Source organism: Tricharina praecox, assembly GCF_024521635.1.
Source record: "Tricharina praecox strain CBS 144465 chromosome Unknown BZA05scaffold_31, whole genome shotgun sequence".
Lineage (NCBI taxonomy): Eukaryota > Fungi > Ascomycota > Pezizomycetes > Pezizales > Pyronemataceae > Tricharina > Tricharina praecox.
In genome coordinates, this window is record NW_026250433.1 from 399,237 (window position 1) to 406,814 (window position 7,578).

At 51.0% G+C, this 7,578-nt stretch overlaps 2 protein-coding genes across 2 annotated transcripts; one reads left to right on the forward strand and one right to left on the reverse strand.

The window, feature by feature from the left end:
• Positions 1–1,352: 1,352 nt before the first annotated feature.
• On the forward strand, positions 1,353–2,655 carry BZA05DRAFT_178269 (uncharacterized protein). Its single transcript, XM_051479281.1, has 2 exons — positions 1,353–2,384; positions 2,445–2,655. The coding sequence occupies exons 1-2, from the start codon at positions 1,669–1,671 to the stop codon at positions 2,455–2,457; spliced, it is 729 nt and encodes a 242-aa protein (XP_051335853.1). The 5' UTR covers positions 1,353–1,668; the 3' UTR covers positions 2,458–2,655.
• A 490-nt stretch (positions 2,656–3,145) lies between these two features.
• Positions 3,146–4,291, reverse strand: BZA05DRAFT_448558 (uncharacterized protein; the record flags this gene model as incomplete). The annotated part of the gene is made up of 1 exon (XM_051487262.1): positions 3,146–4,291. One exon carries the CDS (start codon positions 4,289–4,291, stop codon positions 3,146–3,148), a length of 1,146 nt encoding a protein of 381 aa, XP_051335854.1.
• Positions 4,292–7,578: the final 3,287 nt, after the last annotated feature.

Genomic DNA, 7,578 nt, shown 5'->3' on the forward strand with positions numbered 1-7,578 from the left:
GTGATATGGCAAGCTTGCGGACAACAAGCGACGCCATATTGAAGGTTCAAAGGGTGTATAAACCTGGTCCTCCTCCTCCAGTGTCCTCCCTCGACTGGAAAGAGAATAGCCATAGAACAAACGGCTTATGCCTGCCCCCTCCCTCTGTGCCAGTCTGACATGCGGAATCCGACGGTTTCGATGGCTCGGTGGATGACGTGAGATCCTGTCGAAAACAAAGAACACCACAGAAAGTATATCCGAGGACGGCGTGGATGATGGAGAGAGATGTAGAATGTGTTGCCGATTCTTCCGAGACTCCCGTAGGACAGAGCGTGGCATTGGGTGATCTGTTAATGGGTAATTGGTGCGGGGCAGATAGCGATTGAAGGGAAAGTCCAACTCCAGGATATGGGAGGAGTGTGGAGTGGTTGAGGTTGGTCGTTGCAGGCAGCTGCATGTCTGTCCAGATCAAGTTGGTAGGCCGTGCCAGAGTAACAGCATACGAAAACATCATCCAACTACTACAACTCTCTTATACACTCATTCGCATGCTACTACCACCACCTGTCGGCCCGCAAGATGTCGGCGAGACCACCGCCGCCCTTTTTGACACCGAATAAGACAAAAACCCAAGGTACCACGCCATAGCGGCCGCTGCACAATTCCAGGACTCGGAGACGAACATCCATTGATTATTGGTAATCACACACGTTATCTCACATTGCATCGTCCGCCAACGGTCTTTTCTCCAGCTTGCACACTATCCATCGATCCTCAAAGACGATGGAAAGCATCATGTTAACCTCAAGGACCAGAACGACACTCGGGCGTGCAGTATTGGTGCGGGCCGAGTTTGAGCGAAGTTGCTAGCTTGGTGGAGACGGAACAGCCACCAACGGATGAAGAAAAAGAGAAGGGCATGTCTGAGCCCTGGAATGCCCTCGAAGCTATCAACAATTTCACGGCGGTATTTTGTTTTCCTATTTGATTTGAGATGTTGTCTAACTGTTGTAGCATGGATCGATTATCTCTGCGAATGAGCGTGGTATGCATGATGATCTACGGTGGCTCGCGAGGTGTGTCGTCGGCCATGCGCCCAAGATCCCGATCGGTACGGAATTTCGATTTGCAGAAGTCATCGAAAAGGCATAGGAGCCAAAGAAGCGGCGAGAGTCTGTTGGTAGCGGACAGACGGGAGGTATGGGAGTGTCGGCGAAACGGCTGGTCTTTGTGCGCGAGTTTCGCACTGTGGTTGGTGTTCTTGATCTCGATATCCCTCCAAACGTGTGCACATTGCATCTCGGCATTGAATTTGGCTTCATGGCTTCTTCGGCCAACCACATAGAATCACTCGAGCTTCACCATTTTATGTAGGTGGGGAAACGTTGGTTGATTGGGAAGAAAGGGTCGAGGACCCGATGTCTATCTAACTCCGTACATCCGTCGTCACTCGGACCTATCCACAACCCTACCCTATTTACAACCCTACAATTGAAGCTGCACTCCGTATCGTGAATTCAAACCCTCGATCTTTTCAATGGTCCCCAGTGCCCTGTCAAGCATAAGAAGCACATACTGATTCCCTCTCGAGCACCTTCTGCTCATCATCCCTTTATCCACCTTCACAATCCTCCTACTATCCACCTCATAAACGACAGTAACCAACGCTTTCAGATACTCAAAACCATGCATAGCTACAACATCATGAACCGTTCGATTCCCGTCACGATTCGCATCAAAGGGCTCGACGAGATCAAAACCCACATAAAAATTATCCCCACCCCGACATTGCTGGACCTCGAAAAGTTCATCCACATGAACAGCCTCAATTTCTACCACACCGAGCACCTCAGCATCTACGACTTCCACGGGATCTACCGGCACGGCCAGACATCTCCGTACGTCAACGAGATAATCCGCACCGAGCGCGCCTGGACCGCGCTTCTGCCCGTCCTCTACCAGGACCCCACTCCGCATCTCGTCATGGCAGGGGCCACCGATATTGGCACCAAACAACCGCGCCGCAAGTCCCTCCAGCTCCATGTCACAGTTCGTCACGACAAAGCCGGCAGCACTACCACCACCACCCACCAACCGCTCACCGTGTGGATGCTGTGGGGCGAGACGCTACGTGAGTTCTTGGAGGCTGTGGACGGTGTTGCCGCACGCTGGCTGGCGGCGAACCGCAGCGAGTCGATCTGCCTCGGCCACATCGGCGTCTCCTTCTTCGCCGATGGCAGAGGGAAGGCACTCCGCGACGAATGCGCGTACAAGGAACTCTGGGAGCTGAGTCCATCTACTGGAGGCATTTCTCTTCATGCGGAATATCAGATGCTGCCCCGGGACTCCCACCATTCACACAACGAACTTGGCGGGGCTGAGTCGAGGCGTGAGAAGAGGAGGTAGGTGTTCTTCCCATTGTTGTGGTACTACCGGTCGATAGCTGATGAAGGATGATGTAGTTCCAAGCTTTAGGCCGAAACAGACTCTCGTTAAGTCGATCCGAGTCTTCCTGCGATTTCGAACTTGTTTTTCTTTGCGATAGATCGGGTGGATGATTTGAGTGACGTTCCGCTTGTCGCGTTTTTTTGATTTTTGTTCTTGCTCAGTCATTGATTTGACACGCGTTGTTTTGACTGTTTTGTATTCTTGCCTAGTTAATTTCATTGAGAGTCATATTTCATGATGCAAAACAAAATGATTCAGGCGGAGTAAACGTTTACTTCGTTCGCCGTCAAGTGTATTACCATTGCACCAGCCAGCTTCTGGGATGGATTCTCACGCTCAGAACCGACGATATGTCCCACCACCGAAGTTTCTATTCATAAGGGTAGCCACTGCTTGTTATTCATTAATAGTACTACACCACCGGTGTCTATCGTAGCTTGGTCCTTCACATCAACACGCCTCACCGAGACCCTTCTTATGCATACCAAAGTAATTGATACGCAGCTTTAAAAACCCATCATCCTAGCAACTCATCAAACTCATCATACAAACAACCGATCACGGCATGAAACAGAAACATGACATTTCTAACCGTGTGCTCCATCCATCTACCGGACACCCATACCCATTTCATCTTCAACAATCTGAAGCACAAAACTCGTCAGTATTAAAACATATCACAGCAGTAATAAACCGATTAACACAGTAATTCTCCTCAGGAGGTAGTCGTGCGACGGGACCTCTTGCTCTTCCACACCTCGTACCATCTCCGCTTCTTGACCGGCTCATCCTTTGCAGAGGAGTAGGGGCTGCGATATTGCCTTCCATCAAGGCTCATAGGTGTATGATCGCTCAACATCGATGAGCTTGAGAACCTCACTGTAGACTCCTCTGTCTGAGCCCCCGAAACAACCACATCATCCACGGAGAATGTCGACTCTTCATCCACCATCATCACCTCCTCTTCCATCGCCTCTTCCTCGACCTGCTCATAATACACTTCCACTTCCTCTTCAACCTGCTCAACATACTCCTGCACAACGCTCTTCTTCATCTCCCTCTCTTTCTCCGCCGTCGCTATATACTCCACCATCTTCTTCCAAGTATCATCGACCTGTTTCTCCCACACCATCTCGGCCTTCTGATCCTCGAGGGCCGCGTCGAGCATATACAGCTCCTGCTTAGCGAGATCACTGACGCCGCGACGCACGCACTCATCGATGAACTCATCCCTCCTCAACCCCTGATCCTTCGGGCGAAGCGAGAACTCCTTTCTAAAATCCAGCGAATCGTACCCGGAGCCGAGATATGGCTTGAGCTCGCGGTACGCAGCGAGCCGCGGGTCGACGCCGCCCCTGCTCGCCAGATTGTCTGTCCTCTGGTGTGTACTCAGCTTTGACTGTTCCGCGTTGCCATTGTAGGGATGCGAAACCTCGGGCGTCAAACAAAGGAAGTTCCCTGTGCCAGTACCTAATCGGACGCTGGGTGCGGAGGGTTCAGCGCGGATCGGCTCGGCGGGCGGCGGTCCGTCTTCGCCGATGTCTTCGATGTCGGGATAGGACTCGACTTCTCGGTACGGCTTGACTGGTCGGACGGGCTTGAATCCGAGTTGAACGGGCTTGACTTCCGCGAAGGGCTCGACGTCTTCAAAGGCGGTAAACGAGAAGTAGCGTTCCGAAGCCATGGGGTGGCGCGAGGAGTACAGTGGGGATTGATCGGCTGCAGCGGCTCGGAGGTTCTGCATTGACGGCTGACGGGAAAGGTATTTAGAAGAGAGCGGGAGATTAAGGTCGGAGGCAGAGAAGCTCTGATTCGCCAAGCTTGGTGTAATATTTATGTCCATGGCGTATTCATATGACATGATGGGTGAGATTGGATTTGAGGATGAAAGTGTGGGATTGGAACAAGGGAGTGGTGCCGTTCTAGAGGAGATGGAGGAGGAGGTTTAAATAAGGGCACCGAAGGGCGTTCAGTGTCTCGGCAATGTCGCACAGGGTTGGCTGCTACGGTCTATCGAATGGCCTTGGACTCCCAAACAAAACACATGCTCCTCCGTCCGTGGCACTGCTACTTTCATCAAAATACGACCACGTCCCACAATTCATAGTGGATAACCGCCTATATTGGCCGACACACAGCATCAAAGTGATATCCGAGCCCGAATTACTCCAGTGCACCGAAGAAGGAGCAGTGGAGATGAGATACCTGGTGAGCATATCCAAAGCACGACCTGTCTCACGGAAAATTTCCGGTTCGCAATTGCATTAGGAGTTCTTCTAACCGCTCGTTTTGACGGCTCCACATTCATATCTAGTCCCTCCGTCCTCGCCTTCCTCTCGGGCCTCGTTTATTCACTAAACCGAGCCACCTCCGCCACCACTGAATAGTCTTTTACAACATCAACATACATTTTCGAAGTCCGAATGCGCATCCTCGCGGTCATCACGACTCTCGATGTAAGAGCTTGGGAGGGCTCAGGGTCCTGGTGCACGCTCACCGAGGGGCACAATGGCGGCACCATCTATCCCCGATGCGATTACTGCGAAGGTTTAGGCGGATATCCTCTGGGCCACACACAAGATCATGTATCAGTGGGGTCTGAGGTAAGTGGGCTAGAACCTCTCCAGAGTCGCGGATAGGTGTCACGGGAGTCTCGGCTCGAGTGACATCCATGACGAGCCAATGATTTCCACGCAATGACAATCCAGATCATAGATGAAATCATCGGTCCATCAACGGCGGTTCTATATCTAGAGACGCCTATAGTTCCTGGGCGGTAGCAGTGGCCGTGCGAAGTGGTAAACGTGTATACTCGGCGAAGAACCATGTCTTCTCCGACAGTCGGAACTCGGCCATCGTTTGGCGTCGAGTACGGTGTATCGGCCTAATTGACTGTACTCTCTATCCACGACTGCTCCGCGGCCTGTCCCTGATTCCTTCTAGTCGTCAACCGTTGATACGAAATTCCGTGGCCCCCATTGGGTTAATCCTTGTTCTATCAAATACTTCTTTCCTCCTGGCCATGCCATGTGAGAGGCACCAGTAGCTTAAGCAAAATGTTGCTGCTCTGGCCGCTGTGCGAGACGATGATATCGGCTTCTTAATCAACTGCGCTCTGCACTCTCGATCCACGCTGGTTTCCGTGTCCTCGGCTGGTTTCTAGTCGTCAACCACGGCTAAGAAGAGTTGTTTCTCTGTTAGTCGCGCAAGACGATGATATCGGCTTTGTGTGTGCGACGAGCGCTATGCTTTTTTCTTTTTTTCTTTCTTGGTTTAATCAGTACTTGCTTGCGCGTTTATCGCTAGAGTATTTCTCGCTGTGGGAAGGAGTTCATTCTTACTCACTCGGAGGTCGAATGATTTCGTGTGATGTCAAACGTGCGTCGACAGCTTGGAATGTAGCGGTATTTGCTGAAAACCAAACTTTTGAGTCCCGGCTAGTGCGTTAGAAGTAGCTGCTTGGAATTCATCCACTTCACCCTATAAAATCCCACCTTTCCTCCCAACTCTTCCTCCCATTCTCCTCCCTCTCCACTCATTCACTTCTTCTCCTTATTTCCCGTCCGACACTACTTGTTGGTTCATGCTACTGACTTTAATCATCTTCCAAGGTCCGATAACGACACTAAGGGATACTGGCTGTAATGAAATAGTAATAAGCGACGCCGAGTTCTACTATTTCCGGCACGTCCTCACTCCCTCCTCCACCTCGTCCGCTGCGCTTAATACTAACTTATATTCTCTATAAGTCAACATCAGCCTTCTCAACGACTTACAATTCCCAAATTCTCCCACGGCCGATAAATTCCCGCTTGTTCATTCATGCTGAAGCATAATTAGTTTTCACGGTCTGATATCGACCCCGAGGCCTACTCTATGAGGTACGTCCTCTCTCCCTCCCCTCCTTTTACTTCCAGGATAACCTTACAGAGCTGTCCTGCTCAGCCGCAGTAGCGAGAAACTGAGGAATCCGTGCAACTGGTTTACAAAGTAGACTGTTGCGGTTAGAGACGGATCCAACCCTCGAGGCTGAGCAGAAAAGATCCAAGGACGGGGTTTTCTCTTGCGCTGCCGGCAGAAGTTCTTTCCCCCTTCCTCCGGGGGTCCAAGCCGATCAAGACTCGACTTGCCGACTTGCTCCCGTTGGATGGCCCCTGACGGGGAAGAAAAAATAAGAAGTATAACTTGGTTTACTATCCCCTGGTTATATGCGGAGGTTTTCTTCCTTTGCTGTGAGTCTGTGACAGCAAAGGTCTTTCATCCTGGCCATGCATGTGTGAGAGACATGCATGGCCAAGGCCACCTCTTCGAAACCGGGGGACAAACGGTTTCGGACGAGCAAATAACAAAACTAAAGAAGTATAACTTGGGCTACTGTTCCACCCAAGTTATACACATATAACCTGGTTTACTACACCCCAGGTTATACGCGGAGGTTTTCTTCCTTTTAAAGGTCTTTCCTCTGGCCATGTATGTGAGGCATGCATGGCCATTGGCCAAATGTTGTTGCTATGGCCGCTGTGCGAGACAAAGACATTGACTTGGTGCACAGGCTCTCGTTTGGGCGGTGCGGATGTTCGGAGATCGTATGGACAGAAGTCTCTGCGGTAGAGAGGGAGAGAGAGTGATTCAGATCAGGGGATTGTATTGACTGTCCTACTTGATAGAGATATGAAAGAGTGGCATACAGTTCCCGAGTAACGTGGTAGTATACTGTAGTGAACTTGGTGATAAACCTACTGTTTACTACCATAACGCCGTAATGAGTGATTTTCGTGCTGGCACACTAGTAGCACCTCGCAGGTCTGTGCTTTAACGGGCCTACAACGCATTCATAAAGCTTCACAGGTACTACGAAGTTATCGATAGCTAGGAGGGTCGAGCTATCAAATGTGAAGGTATGAATTGGGTAGTAGTAGAAGTGCTGCGGAGTCGCTGTGTAGGAACTTGGCAGAGCTCGGACGGGTTCATAACCGCGCGTAGTAAATTTACAGCACGGAAAAAACCCGTGTGACCTAACCGTCACGCACCCGGCGGGGTTAGCATGGACAGCGGTCCATTTATCGGGGTTTCCAAGCCACCCGCCGGAGGTGGTGAAGGTTCTTGGTTCGAGCCTGGTTTGGCCCGGGGTTATACCACGCTGTCGTT

Excerpts from the sequence above, each read along its gene's own strand:
- BZA05DRAFT_178269 (XM_051479281.1), top strand. The coding sequence starts at position 1,669 with ATGCATAGCTACAACATCATGAACCGTTCGATTCCCGTCACGATTCGC.